The 14,903-nt window shown below is 34.5% G+C and overlaps 1 protein-coding gene across 1 annotated transcript in view; it reads left to right on the top strand.

The window, feature by feature from the left end:
• The window catches only part of USH2A (usherin), a 485,796-nt gene that overhangs the window by 423,448 nt on the left and 47,445 nt on the right, over positions 1–14,903 (top strand). The window contains exon 59 of the mRNA XM_087933437.1: positions 3,339–3,693. Within this exon, the coding sequence (XP_087789563.1) occupies positions 3,339–3,693 (355 nt within the window). The remainder of the gene's footprint in view (positions 1–3,338; positions 3,694–14,903) is intronic.

The raw sequence follows: 14,903 nt of genomic DNA, 5'->3' as shown, positions 1-14,903 counted from the left end.
AATGTGACACAATCACTTCACAATCATAATTGTAGCCTGTTTGATACCTCGGAGTACAGCAGAAGGGCACTGACTGACATAGATACATTTTGTTTTTTATTTAAAATGAAATGAAAATGGCGCACTGGGGCTCCAGATACAATCGTTATATTCACCTACATAGGCATGAATCACTTGGCAGTTATTTCAGCTGAAGTTTAAATGTGCTTAGACAACAACAATATCACATCTTTCCCAGATAGCTATGAAAAAAAATCAGAAATATGTAAGGATAGAAATGGAATGTAAGCACAGCACTTTTTTTCATGCAGTGTTCATACACAGCCTCAGACCGCTCTAACAAAAACCCTTCAATATTTTCAGATGATGTTTTGCATGTAATTTCTGTTTCATCTTTTTCTGCCCTGCCTTATTGCCATTTATACATGAAACTAAATTTATTTAACTAGCAAGTGAGTCGGCAGTTTTTCATTAAAACTGAAGGATCTAAATTTGCAAGGGTTTCAGCTTCTTCTATGCTAACCTTCATGATATCTCTCTCTCATTCCCCATCACGAATCTTTTTTTCAAAAGCTTAGAGTCTTAATTGGAATAAAACTATTTGGGGGATGGCAATATTTATTATCCATTTATTTCTGAACCATAAACTCGGGTATATCTGTGTGTATTTATGTGAGTCCTGCATATTTCCCTTTGTAAAGCAAGCTTATACAGAGTGAGGGAGACTTGATTACAGAATAAATACAAAATAAAGTCAATATAATGATAACATTTAAAAGCACGTTATCATTAGGTTGACTTGATTTTAAAAGTGGATAGAAGGATATTTTATATTCAAAGTAGTTAGAAGGAGGTTTTTCATCTTAACAATATTTACTTGTTCTATAGAGGGGAGGAATGGTCAGGCACTGAATGGTTAAAAGATGGCAATGGAGTTCAAGAGTTTCTTCAGGCTGTAAAGAATAATGCAAAACGTTAAGAGACATCTCTGATTATTAGAACCACTTTCTGTCTACTCTTCAGGATGTCTCCATATATTAGTGTCAGCCATTTCTAACACACTTACCATTTTAATTAAAGTTACAGTATGTTTAAAGTGAGTGAATATAAAAGTGCATTCTCCTCTCCTATTTACCAACTACATGTGACCACTGGATAAGCATGGGAGGAGGTATAATGATACCCAATTGTACAGATCTACCCAGGGGTAGGATTCAAATTTTTTAACAACTGGTTCTGTGGGCGTGGCTTAGTTGGTGGGCATGGCTTGGTGGTCATATGACTGGGTGGGCATGGCTTGGTGGTCATGTTGTTGGCTGGGTGTGGCTAACTCAATATCACTCACATCAAGGCATGCATCTCGCCTGGCCTCTCATGACTGTGGGGATGCTGCAACAGTCATAAGTGTGAAAAATGGTCAGAAGTCACTTTTTTCACTGCCATTGTAACTTTGAATGGTCACTCCACACAAGCAAAGTACCACCAAAGGAAGGGAAAAAAACTCCAGAGAAGTTCCTGAGACAGGAAGTCAAGTCCTGCCAAGAATGTAATAAGAGTTAATGGAGAGGCAGTTTCTGCAAGCAACACCAGAATGTTTCCTTCCTGTCTTCCTTACAGGATTAAGCCAGTAATTTCTTCTAACAACCGGTTCTCCAAACTGATTAGAATGTTAACAACCAGTTCTAGCAAATAGGTGCAAACTGGTAGAATCCCACCTCTGGATCTACCCCCAGTGAATTATCAGGGAGGGGTTCCTCTGGAATTCAGCCCTTTCCCCTGGGGATCCACCTCCTTACTACATTTCATCACACGCATGGAGTTTGCCAATTACACTCACCAAGCTTCTTTTCTGACCTAAGACTGAATGCACAGAGGCCAAGGGAGAGACTTTTATAATGAGCACGCAATTTTCACATGAAAAAAGCTATATGCATAGCTATGCAAAACCCACAAAATTAAACTTCACACATTTGACTCAAAGAATGACATCTTCCATTTTAAATATATATATATTTTTAAAAAAACAGCCTTTCTCTTTCCAGAATATACTGGCTATGTTACTAGCTGTGCAGGTTTACCAAGCTAAAAATTGGAAATCTATCTACATATCTTAGGAGTAAGTGGCAAGGCAAGCAAAGCATAGAAGCAGAGGCAACTGACATTTCTTTAAAATGGCATCTTTCTCCTTTTATTGCCTGCTCTTTTAGGAGAAAAACTTCCACTTAAATGAGCAGTTGAATTCTAAATACTCAGCCTTCTGAAATGATTAGAGATTGCTCAAACACTTCTGTTCGCAGTTTATTCATACAAGATATGCTGTCTTTTTAGAACTACAGATGGAACTATTTGCCTAAGCATAAGTTTCTTTCATTAAATATTTAGCAGCAATATGATATAAACACTTTAACCAGGCTACATTGTTCAGCTTTTGCTTGTGGAAAAGCTCACAGTTGGTGACATGTTTGATATTTCAGTGCAAGGAAGCTTTTTCTTACACATTCCCCATATTGCTAAACATTATTTTATAAATTCAGCAAACAGCTATTTTTTAAAGTGCAAATGGAGCTACTTAGTATTAAAAAGAGGCTTGTGGTACTTAGAACGATTTTTTCACTTTTCTTCAATGACTGATTTTTATAATCAAAATTAAAAGACTTCTTGCACTAAAATGCATGTTAAATACACTCATATATGGAATCAGCTCTCAGTGGCAAGCAGAAAATACATTTTTTTTAGTTTGAAGTTTTCCCCTTACATTTTCTAAATCATTATTCTAGTCCTCGTCATGTAAATGAACTGAATTTAATGAAAATACCTTTAAAAGTCCAAGATCCTAGAACTCAAATCATTATTCACTTTTACACTAGATCAGATAAACTTTGAGGTTCTTGTCTTAAACAACTATTTAATGACTTTGTGTACACAGTAGTTCAGCATTTTTATTCTTAATTAGAAAACCCCTAAAACAGATTATTAATGTATGCATCTCGGTGTGCACATTGTATACTTGTCTTCTATATATTAAACTCTCACCTCAATGACACTAATGAATAAAACACCAAGATAATCAATGCATAATTCTACTGGTAACATTTCAAACATTTTCCCATGTTACTCTTAAAAGAACCCTGCAATGATCACTTTTTTCTTTTCTTTTTTAATGAAAAGGATAATGTTTTGGACACAAGGAGCACTTAGTGCAATATTGTAGATTAGCATTAACATTTATCAGAGAAACTATACTATACTTGTGGCAGTTTTGAAATGTGTACTTCAGGATCCAGTTATTATATTTGAACCTGCCAAAAACCATCAAAACTTTTTTGTCTGCCTTCCAGGCGTCCTATGGAGACTCAAGAGGAAATGCTTGTGTTCATCTGGTCTGAAGGCACTTTAGAATTTATTGATGCTACAGATGTTCTTCAGTCATTTACAGAGTACGAATACCGTGTCAAGGCTCAGAATTCCAAAGGTTCTGTAAATAGTTCTTGGGCTTCAACGCAGACCCTAGAAGCTCCACCATCAGGCATGAAAGCTCCCTCAGCACAAGCGATCAGTGCTCATTCTCTGTTCCTAAATTGGACCAGCCCCATTTCTCCTAATGGTGCTATTTCTCAATATCGTGTTGTCTACCAAGAGAGACAGAATGACCCAACAATTAACACTCAGGATGTTACTGCACTAACAGTTCCAGTAAGTACTAGATTAACTAATCAATGTGTGAAGCATCTTCGGATTCAGTTTAAACATTCAGAAATAGTATGTCAATGTTTGGTCTCTTAGGATTTGTACATGTATTTCAAAAGACCTGTTTATTTAAACATATCTCAGCTGTTTAACCCTGTGAATTTCAGAAAATCATAGAATGTATATCTGAGAGGGAAAATATAACTCCTGTGTCAAAAGCAAGCTTCCTTTATCTCAAGCTGATGTAGGCATCAATTTAAAAGAGATGTTCCTCCTGCAAAACAGATGAAAGAATAATTCAGTAAAGATTTTGTTTCTCCTGGTAATTTGATGCTTTTCATAAGCATCAGTCTCTATTGCTTGAGTACTAGCATACATTTCCCAATTTGTTATGCACCAAATGTTTTGGACTACAGCTTTTGAAATGTTCCAGTGCAAAGTATGCAATTACCCTATCCTTATTGCCTTTCACATCTAACTTCTCCATTTTGAGAAGAAAGATTTGACCAGAAAAAAGAAAAAAGAAAGAAAGAATATCCTTGAGAACTTGATTGCCAGTGACTGTATACATAGAGTTATATTGGCAATAATACATGCATGGTTTACCATTGCTTTCTCCAGGGATATTTTTAACCTCCCTATCTAGTCAATTGCTTGGGATTGTTCAAGTATGTCCCTTTAACTGGAATATGTGTAGTATATGTGATAATGACTATCGCATGGATGGACAATCTTCCTGAGACAATTGACATACCTGGTAAAATAACTTAAAGAAGTGGACTTGCCTGTTTTAAAAAGAACTGTGGTTATGATGGTATGTTCTGTCCCAAATCACCCATTTTCCAGATGGCAAATCAATATGGCTGCTCACCATTCAGCCATTATCCACCCAGCCCTTTCCCAGGATATTGAAAATTTGGTTTTTCCAGTGGGCCTGGGGAACCCAGAGAGGGATGGAACCCATTAAATGGCTATTGTGATCTGCTGTCATCGGGGCGGGGGGGTGGGAGTTGGTTTTTGTTTTGTTTTGTTTTTTTGTTTTCCCAAATTTTGTTCTATTGTACTTTACTAATTTATTTGATTCTTTTTGTTAGTTTTTATTATTTTTATTTTTTGTTTTAAATATGATTTTACATTGTGTAAGCCACCTCAAGTTGCCATGGGCGAATAGGCGGCAATATAAATCAAATAAATAAATAAATTGCCTACCTTCCCAGTTATTCCTTTTTTATTGACAAATAGATATGCTGCTAATTTCCTATATTAACTCTCCATTTGTGTTTTATAAGAATTCCTATGTGATCTGTGAGGATCTCAGAAGCATTTTGTAAATAGATAGTAGAGGTTAACCTTGGCTGATTTTGTGATAAGTGATTTTCCCATATATTTCTTCATTGAGCAAAAGTGATAAGGCACCCAAAAGAAACTTAATTAAACATTGTCATTACCAATGGGCCATCCCAGGGAGAAGCATGTTTACTCAGAGGTAAATTCCACTAAACATAATTCTTATTTGTGCCTTAAGCTTTGAATGTCTAGAATGAAGAGAATCCTACCAAAATCAGATATTTTTCAACCCTCGAAATATAATTTTATCTATGCACATTACAGTGCATGCTGGTTTAAGCATGATAGTAAAATTAACATTAGCTTGACACCAGTGATTTATGTTTGGTAATTAGGGAGATTTGCTTCATAACTCTTCAGAATCAGAAATAAATCAACTACTACAGAAATAAAGAGCTTTTACATGATACTCATATACTGTAAGTTGCAAAGCTTAATAAACGCAGTAATCTGAAGCTGAATAGATATTATTACCTCAGAAGTGGAGTCTGTGACAATAATTTTGTGGCAGTTCTTACATTTTATGTGCCGCATTGGTGAGAACAGAAAAGAACAGAATATTGATGGGCAGCAGGATATAAAACAACAGAGAGAAGATTCTTGAGTAAGGATTTTGACTAGTGGAAGTAGAAGTGCTTAATATAGCTGACTCCAGTTTTAATACTACAGAATTGTATAAAAAGAAACAGTATTTTCAGAGCACAATAGTATATGTGTTAACTATTTTAATTAATACAGTTCTCAATGCATTTAAGTTTTTACATTTTTTTCTTAGTTGCTTAGTTTTTTAAAGGAATGTGTTAGAGGACTACTGAAGTATGTACATGTTTTCTCTTTTTTTAAAAAAAGAGTTTGAGAAAATGTTTGTGATATGTTCTAGGTTTAATCATCTCCTCATATAATTTGCCATATGTAAACACTCCTTCTGATAGATGTACTCTATTATTTAGCATTTATTTTTCCTTTTATTAATTTTTCATCCCAAATGCTAACTTTGTAAGAATGTATCTTCATTGCACTTTGAAATGGGTTTGAAAGAAATAAGTTAGAAATCAGAAACACCAATCAAGCAGAACACAGCAAATTCCAAGACCAATAAACACAGACCAAGACTCCCAACCAATCAGGATGAAGAAAAAAACATTCTAACACAGCAGTAGGCTAGCCCCAAATTTAAAACTGAAACGGCTATGAAAGTCTGACACACAGATGAACACAATACAGAAGCCTGATGATGGCAGATGAGATTCTGCTGAAACGTTGCTACAACATTAAAAGCACAACTATAATGACGTGGGAAAATACCTGAACAAAGCTGAGTTTTGGATATTTTGTCCAAGAATGCATCTCTAAAATAGCTGTAACTTTCTTTTAAGTGAGTTTAATGCTAATGTGATATTGCTCCTGGTACTTAATTATGTCCATAGCAGCATTTTCTTCCATATGTTATGAGAATTGATGGGTAACCTATGATACCTGAATATTTTTGCAACTTGAGAAGCCTCTAAAGTTCTTCTGGTGAACTTCAAGCTATGCCATTTTCAGGATTTTTGAAGAATTAATTACATTTAAAAAGTGATTTAAACTGTAAAATAGGTTAGAACAGTTTAAAAAAAAACAAAGAATACCCCTCCACACCAACCTTTCCCAAGAACAGAAAATTATAGACCTTTCCATGTGTATAATTCCATTCCACTCATTTTATTCATTGCCTGAGGTTCTTGCCAAAAGTAAATCCATAAGTACCAAAATGTTTCCTATATTGATGATTATATCTTGTTTTGTAATCTTTCAAAAATTCCATCCTTACCTTCATTTTACTTGAAATCAATTTGAATTAAGCACTAATTACTTGAAACATATTTGAACAATGTTGCGTGTTTGTTCAATTCTATAAAAGCCTAAATAAAATCATATTTTGTAGTTATATTATTGTTCTATAAACTGCTGACAAACCTTTAGTGTTACAGACTAGCTACTGACCACTACAATATCTTTTTATGGTGACAAATTTCAAATAATCTTTCCTTAACATCGTATACTAAATTTACAACTGATTGATCGATATTAAATTTACTAATGCTTTATTGATATTCAGTATACCATTCTATATTCTGAAATTTAAAAATTCTCTAAACAATTCCAATATAGCTCACAAGAGTAGGCAGTAGACAGAACTTACCATTCATTGATCAAAGAAAGTTATGTTGCAAGTTTGATTTGAAAAAAATTAATTTGCCCATTTTTATATTTGAAGTTTTCTATATGAAAAAAATTAAAAAGTTTTCAAATAAATTTCCTAAACAGTGCATTAAATCTCTGAAAATGCATTTTGCACATGCACACACAAAAATATATATCACAAATATTAAGCATGTCAAGATCATCCACTGCTACTAATAGTAATTTATAATATTATAAGAATAATTATTCAATTTAAGTATATTCAATTAAAAATAATTTACTTCCAGTTTAATTATCAGATATTTGTCCAAATATTTTTATATAACTTTTATTAAAACTTTTAAACAAGTTAACACAAACTAATAGACAATAAGAAAGGATAAAGAAAAAGAAAAATGTGCAAGAAAAGAAAAAGGTTAGAGAAAAATAGAAAAAAGAAAAAATATAAAGTTATACTTGCATAAGTTGTATCTTGTATACAAAAACAAACAAAACCAAGTTCCATGACTTTTTTCCAACTATTTGTTCATCAGTCCCAAGAGAAAACGTCTGGTCTCAATTGTACATTAATATTTAAAATCCTTTCAATCAGTACATGGACTTGAATCAAAAGATTTTAGGGGTTGTTTTTCACGTCCACCAAGCATGTTATAATGGTCCTTCTTGTTCACACTTCCAACATTTTATTTTATTTTATTTTATTTTATTTTATTTTATTTTATTTATGTATTTGATTTGTCAATTGCTTACAAGATAATAGGTATAAGTATAAACATGAGTAAGAATACAGAAAATAGGTACGATTAAATGGTGACATTAGGACAGGGATGGGAGGCACGATGGTGCACTTATGCATGCCCCTTACAGACCTCTTAGGAATGAGGTGAGGTCAATAGTGGATAGTTTGAGGTTAAAGGAGTGGGGTTTGAGGATGTACCTACAGACTCAGGTAGTGCATTCCAGGCATTGACTGAAGTTGTACTTTCTGAAATCAAGTTTGGAGCAGTTAACATTGAGTTTGTATCTGTTGTGTGCTCTTATATGGTTGAAGTTGAAGCTGAAGTAGTCATTGACTGGTAGAACATTGTAACAGATAATTTTGTGTACTATGCTTAAGTCCAACCGTAGGTGGTGTAGTTCAAGATTGTCCAAGCCCAAAATTTCAGGTCTGGTGATATATTCTGTTGTGAGTGGAGGAGTGTAGTACTCTTCTCGTGAAATACTTCTGGACTCGCTCAGTTGTATTAATGTCTGATATACAGTGCGGATTCCAGACAGATGAGCTGTATTCGAGTATTGGTCTAGCAAAAGTTGTATGCCCTAGTTTAACAATTCAATATTTCTAAAGGAGAAGCTTTGTAAGATTAGATTTACAACTCTTAATGCCTTTTTGGCAATGCTGTTACAGTGAGCTCTGGCGCTTAGATCATTAGATATGAGTACTCCTAGGTCCTTGACAGAGTGAGGGTCATCAACAAGGTCATATCCACCTAGTTTGTATTTGGTGTACTGATTTTTTTTACCAATGTGTAGGACAGAGCATTTGTTGGTCAAGATTTAGAGTTGCCAAATGTTTGACCATTCAGACACATAATCAAGGTCACTTTGAAGAACAGTAGCACTATTGGTGGTGTTGAATACTTTTACATCATCTGCAAAGAGGACACAGTTGCTTATAATTTCAAGGTCATTTATACAGAGTATAAAAAGTGTGGGTCCTAGAACACTGCCTTGGGAGACACCGCTGTTAACTGGAGCAGGGTTTGATATAGCGCTCCCTAATTTTACTATTTGATGCCTGTTTGACAGGAATGCAGTAATCCACTTATGAAGTTATGAAGTTCCTGGTATCGTATACCAGCACTACACTTTTTTCTAAAAGTTGTGTTTAAGGTTATAACAATGTGAATTCCGGTATTATTCCATAATACATTGTTCCATTGTATATTATAACAAAATTTTAGTCCACCTTATCATACTTTCTTTCACTTATTCTCCTGATTCAAATTTTAATAAAAGTTTATACATTTTAGCAATTCTGTTTTAAAATCAGTCTTGCCATAAGCTCTTTTCTCTGTAAATCTTTCTGATTGATGTAAATAAATAAACCATTGGCAGCTATATCCTTTTGCCACCAATTGTTCTCTTGATTTTATTTTATATTTCTTTTGACAAATGGCTAATAAAGTTCCTTTCCTTTGCATTTTTAATATCTTATCTTGAGATTTTTTTCCCTTGATAGATTAAGTTAGATATATCCTTTTGCTACTGTTTAAGAAATGCATCAATTGTCAAAACAGGTATTGTCTAAAACAAAAACATCATTCCAGGCAAGACTTTCATTAGGGGTTGGTGCTCTCTGAGCTTGCTTGTTTTCTTGCAAATGTTTCATTACCCAAGATAACATTATCAGTGCTAATAAGGACTGCTGTTTGCTGTCAGTTTATATATCCTTGTGGCTTGCCTATCTCTCCTTACTAGCACTGATGATAATACCTAGTTCATGTAATGAAACATCTGCAAGGAACAAGCAAGCTCAGAGACCACCCCTCATGTCAACCCTGAGCTACAAATATTCTCCTTTATTAAGACATTCATTTTTATTACATAAATACTCAATAGCAATGATAGTTGTAGTTTCTCCTATCTTAACATATTTTTAAATTTTATTCCATATTTTAACATGGTTTTTGTCTACATCTACACCTTCTGTATGTTAATCTTAAAACATGCTAATGTGCAGAATTCTTTTAGTTTTCTCATTAAAGAATTCCCAAAATGCCCTTTAAGGATTTTCCAAAACCAACACCAAGTCATCTGCAAAAGCCCTTAACTTATAAGTTTCTTTTTTAATCTTTGCACACACAATCCTCTTATCTAGCATTATATCTTTATCCAATATTTCAGGGATTAAAATAAACAAGAGAGGAGATTGTAGGTATCTCTCTTTTGTTCCCTTTTGTATTTGATAAGGCTTTGTTAAATCTTCCTTAACAATTATTTGTGCTTTCTGTGATCAATCTTACCCATTTTACAAAGTTATCTCCAAAATTCATAATTTCCAAAACTTTGAATAAGAAAACACAGTTCAAATTGTCAAAGGCTTTCTGTGTGTCTAAGAAAATCAATATTTTAATTGGAATTTCTTTAAGCACAATTACATCTGTATTATCAATCTTCAGTGATATATTAAAATGCTGCACTAAATGTGATCCATTGTCTTCTTCCTGACAAAGTGCTCCACAACTTTCCTTGGAACATTTCTTAATTTTGCCAATCTTGTAGATGAAAGAAGTTAAATAGATGGAAAGCCTTGTGAAAGAAATGTTTGGAGATGTAAAACAAATTAATGACAGAGTGGAAATTTTGGAGAGTAAGATAGAATTATAACAGAAAGCTGAAAAGAGCTCTATATAATCTGGTACATCTGGAATTGAGAGAAGAGGAATTTTGTCTGAGATTCAGAACAATTTGAGGATTATGGGGAAAATATTAGAGAAAATGCTGATTAATGCTTTATCATTTTTAAATGGGATGAAGAGCACACAGGCATAAATTTATAAAGCAAATCTACAGATTCCAAGCATAGAGCAAATAGAAAATAAAAAAAATAAAAAAAACCTGAAATGAAAAAAAGTAGATATATTACTAATAAATGTTCTTAAGATGATTTGCAAGACTTAAATGTATAGAACAAGCCATGAGGAGTAGTTTCTTTCTTTCTCCCCATTCTTCATTTAATAAATTAAATTTTGTTCCTGTTGTAGCACCAAATTTGGGGCCTAATGATAGAATCTGTATTATGGAAACCTTTGGTTATAGGGAAAATGGATTATGCTCAATTCTTATGTTTTGCTTTCAGGTATATTGATGTATTCAATTTCTATAGCTGCCCAGCTCAATCAAGTTTCTGATATGATATAAAGCAGAAAATTACATATTATGCACATGTTATGCAAAATAGGAACATTAATATCACTTTTATTTAGTTAATTATTAATTAGCATTAAAATTATTATAGAACAGCAGTGGTAAAGATGCTCACCTCCCACTTAGAAGATTAAGAATTCAATCCTAGGTAGTGGCAGATGTTTCTTTCCTAGGGCACAAAGTAAAAAATATCTGCTGTGAATTCTATGCAGGCAGTGGTGGCTAAGCTTTTCGGCACTGAGTGCTGAAATCGGAGTGTGCACGCGCACAAGAAACCAGAAGATCCCTGACATGCCTGCAGGAGCACTAGAAACTGGAAGCTTAGCTTCCCAGCACACACATGCATGCCAGCCACCTGGTCTTCCAGTTTCTAACATACATGCGCACACAAAGACCAGCTGGCCAGTGTGCACAGGCGCTTCGGGGAGCTGTCTTCCAGTTTCTGGCACTCCCGCACATGCAAAGACCAGCTGGCCAACGTGCATGTGTGCACTGGAACCCAGAAGAGCAATGGGCGATGGCTGACATGCCTGGAGAGATGGCTCTGTGTAACACTTCTGGCACACGTGGCATAGGTTCACCATCAGTGGAATATAGTTTTGTATAAATATCACTGTGTAAAAGAGATGCTGTAATTAGGGATGCAGCCTACAGAACATGTTATTCAACCAGTCTTCTCCTTAGTGAACCAAAAACTCTTTTTTTGGGGGGGGGGCAGTTTTCTGGCATATTCATATAATTGATATAACTGATCCTCTCTCAGAAGAATTGAATAAAGTTTCTATGACAATAAATTGTCTGTGGATAAATTCATCTATGTACAGTTCCAATTCACTGTCATTTGCAAGATTTAAAAGAAAGAGCACAGTAGTTAGAAAGTAGTACTGCAGGCTACTTCTGCCAGCTGCCTGAAATTTGGTAGTTTGAATCTCACCAGGCTCAAGGTTGATTCAGCCTTCCACCCTTCTAAGGTCAGTAAAATGAAAACTCAGATTGTTGAGGGCAGTATGCTGACTCTGTAAACCACTTAGAGAGGAAAACACTGTGAAGTGGTATATATGACGAAGTGCTATTGCTATTTGCACCAAGAAGTGCCTTGCAGAGAGATTCCCCCTCTTTTCTCTATTTGTTGAATTGGTGTGAGTTGGCCCTCTTTTCTTCCCTTGCTTTATGCAATATAATTTCACTCATTTCTTTTAGTTCATTAGTTCATACAAATCCCTCCATATCTCTCTTGCACAATCATCACATATAATGAAATGCTCTTTCTGCAACCATTAAGTAGATAGTTTGGACTGTAAACTGAACAGTGTGACCTTGGGCATATTTATTTAAAGTAAACCCTCTTGTATTCAATGATGCTTACTTTTCAGTAAATGTATAGAGAAAGCACAGATGCAATATAATAAATTTGTTATCATCTTCTTTATAATCTTATAAAATCCATATGGCAATTTAAATGATGGTGTGTGTGTGTGTGTGTGTGTGTGTGTGTGTGTTATCATCAATGAGATACTAAAAATAGGAAACTGGATTGTGCATATTGTACAATAGCCTATTTTTACAACAAAGTTATGGAAATGTTTTTGAAAACACATTAAATAATCTGCTTCAGAACTGTATAGCAGTAATTTAGGCCATGTGTCACTTAGCAAACACCAAAAGCTACAAGTGACAGTAAGGGGACAGATGTTAATTGAATTGCTGTGCTGTTATCAGACAAAATAGCTACCACCAGAAACAAGATGGCTGCCCCCAGACATGCCCTCTTCAAGTTAGAATATTGTATCCTTCGCTCTGCAAGGGCTTCTGGGTTATGAGGAAATCATACACAGATGACTAATATTTTTATGGTTCACAGCCAAGCAAAGTGAAATTCAGCAGCTGTTCAGGACAAGTGACCACTGTAATGGCTGCAATATAACTAGCTAAATAGAGAGGGAATTGCAAGAGAGCAAGAGGTTAGCAGTGATTATCGGCAGGTGAGTGCTTTATTGAAGTTGAAAGACCATTAACATTGATGGAGTAATTATTTCAACTTGAAAGTAATTACCTTGATAGGTGATAACTTCTCCAGTGTTCCCCGACTGGATTGGGCCAAAGAACTGTGAACTCCTCGAGCCTAGAAAAATATTACAACGATACTGCAATGTTTAAATAAAATTTCTGTTTAAGTATTTTAACTTGACTAACAGTAGAGACCAAATTCTTATATAGAGAGACATTTATTTTCTCAATCATATGAAATGCCCCCTTCCTACATATCCTCCTCAGATTATGAATATTATTTGAATTCAATTTTAAGATACAAAGTTATCAAAAAGAATTCTTACTATTTACTGTTGTTACATTACATCTTTCAACAGAAATACTTCAATATATAAGATTATATTGTTACTGAATCTGATAACTTTAATAGTTTGGCAGAGCTATATTAAAGATACCTTGCAGATCATGAGTGTTCCTTGAATCCAAATTATTTCTGGGTTTCCAGGTTGATGTAGTGGCCAAAAGTACATTTGCACACTTATTCCTTGTGTAACTGCTGCCACTATTTCTAAATTTGTGGTCTGGACAATAATTCCTCATTTATTATTTACATAAAAATGAATTCTCTGCTGTAACACATTAAACATTTCAAAGTCAGTTAACAAGCAATGCAACTGCTGATATGACTATTGCAATATACTCTGCCTGCAGCTATCTGATCATGACAGCATCATGATACGTCACATGACAACAACATGATGCCACAAGTTTGACACCCCTGATCTACCTCAATATAAACCAGTTTGATGACCAGAATGATGTCCTCTGAAGAATATTTTGCAGGGACCAGAAGAAGGTTGTTACCAAGTTTTGGATGGCACTGCCTCAAGATTGCTCTGCTATACCTATTTTTACCAAAAAGCAGAATTCCATTTTAAAACAGCCTTCTCATGATGAATAAGTTAATAGAGATATTGGTATTATTACATTCCATCCTTGGTTTTCTTTTATTGTAAAGCGTGCTTTTACTTACAATATTTATATTTTATTTAAAATACTTTATTCCAAGGTCTTAGGGAGCAGGTTGCCATTTCATCTATTTATTCAAACATTTGTCCATCATCCTATCTCAAAAGATTCAGTTCTGTTTACAACATCAGCAAAGGAAAAGTAAAACTAGCAACAGTAAACAACCAACCCCAAAAATAGAAGCATAATTCACAAAATATTGCAAAGGCAGCCCAGATCCACTGTCAATATTCATTGGAATAGTGTTCTTACATTTAAAAAATAACAATAATGTAAAAATATTTTTAAGGTTTTTACAGCCTTACAAAGTAAGCAGGCAATAACTAATGTAGATCAGTAACTAACGCAGCAATTCAAGTTGTAACTCTAATGATACTGAATATATCCTTTCCCTGGGATTACTGCATCCTGAACCAATGCAACTTTCAAGTCATTTTCAGAGGCAGCCTCATGTGAAGCTCTTTGCAGTAAGCCTAAGCATGTAAGCACAAGATGATGAATCACTGTCACTGTCCCTGGTTGAGATTGCCCTGTTGCAGCAATTGCCCTCTAGATAAAATGGTGGAAACATCTTTATTATAATCTTCTGTACATCTCGTGGTGTTTTAAATCTATCTCTTCCTAGATGCATTTGGATAAATACCAGTTTGGCACAGTAAGACATGGAGTGTGAATCCTGGATCAGAATCATTCGGATTGGAAAATCATACCCTTATTGACCATTTCCACTATTTATA

This window comes from Pseudonaja textilis, chromosome 1 (genome assembly GCF_049901715.1).
Source record: "Pseudonaja textilis isolate UNSWEBS1 chromosome 1, rPseTex1.2, whole genome shotgun sequence".
In the NCBI taxonomy this organism is placed as follows: Eukaryota; Metazoa; Chordata; class Lepidosauria; order Squamata; family Elapidae; genus Pseudonaja; species Pseudonaja textilis.
This window is presented reverse-complemented; position numbering and strand designations above follow the sequence as displayed.